Genomic DNA, 549 nt, shown 5'->3' with positions numbered 1-549 from the left:
ATGCTGAGGTGGGGCCTGGGCCTGGCTCTGGTTCTGGGATGGGGCCTGAGCCTGAGTTTGAGCCTGAGACTAAGCCTGAGTGGGGCCTGGGCCTGGGTCTGGAGTGGGACTTGGGCCTGAACCTGAGCCTGGTTCTGGGGTGGGTCCTGGGCCTGAGCCTAAGCCTGAGCCTGAATGGGGCCTGGGCCTGGTTCTGGGGTGGGGCCTAGGCTTGGGCCTGAGCCTGGGTCTAAGCCTGGGCCTGGTTCTGGCGAGGGGCCTGGGCTTGAGTAAGGCCTGGGATTGGGCCTGAGCCTGAACCTGAACCTGAGCAGGGCCTGGGCCTAAGCCTAAGCCTGAACCTGAGTGGGGCCTGGGTCTGGTTCTGGAGTGAGGCCTGGGCTTGAGTGAGGCCTGGACTTGGGCCTGAACCTGAGCGGGGCTGGGGCCTGAGCCTGGTTCTGGGGTGGTGCTTAAACGTGAGCCTGAGCCGGGCCTGGGTGCGTCCCCATTAACTCCCTCCTCCCCCCCCCCAGGTTCCCGCTGCAGGACGCGGCGCGGCTGCGGCAA

General features: G+C 66.7%; 1 protein-coding gene across 1 annotated transcript in view; it reads right to left on the bottom strand.

Moving 5' to 3' along the window:
• The window catches only part of LOC104124480 (WD repeat-containing protein 62), a 13,605-nt gene extending 13,114 nt beyond the window's left edge, over positions 1–491 (bottom strand). The window contains exon 1 of the mRNA XM_035892381.1: positions 476–491. Coding sequence (XP_035748274.1) covers positions 476–491 — 16 coding nt within the window. The remainder of the gene's footprint in view (positions 1–475) is intronic.
• Between the last annotated feature and the right edge of the window lie 58 nt (positions 492–549).

The sequence above is a fragment of the Egretta garzetta genome, unplaced genomic scaffold, assembly GCF_000687185.1.
Source record: "Egretta garzetta isolate BGI_Z169 unplaced genomic scaffold, ASM68718v1 scaffold1234, whole genome shotgun sequence".
NCBI lineage: Eukaryota > Metazoa > Chordata > Aves > Pelecaniformes > Ardeidae > Egretta > Egretta garzetta.
Note: the sequence above shows the minus strand (reverse complement) of the source record. Positions and strands in the feature narration are given on the sequence as shown.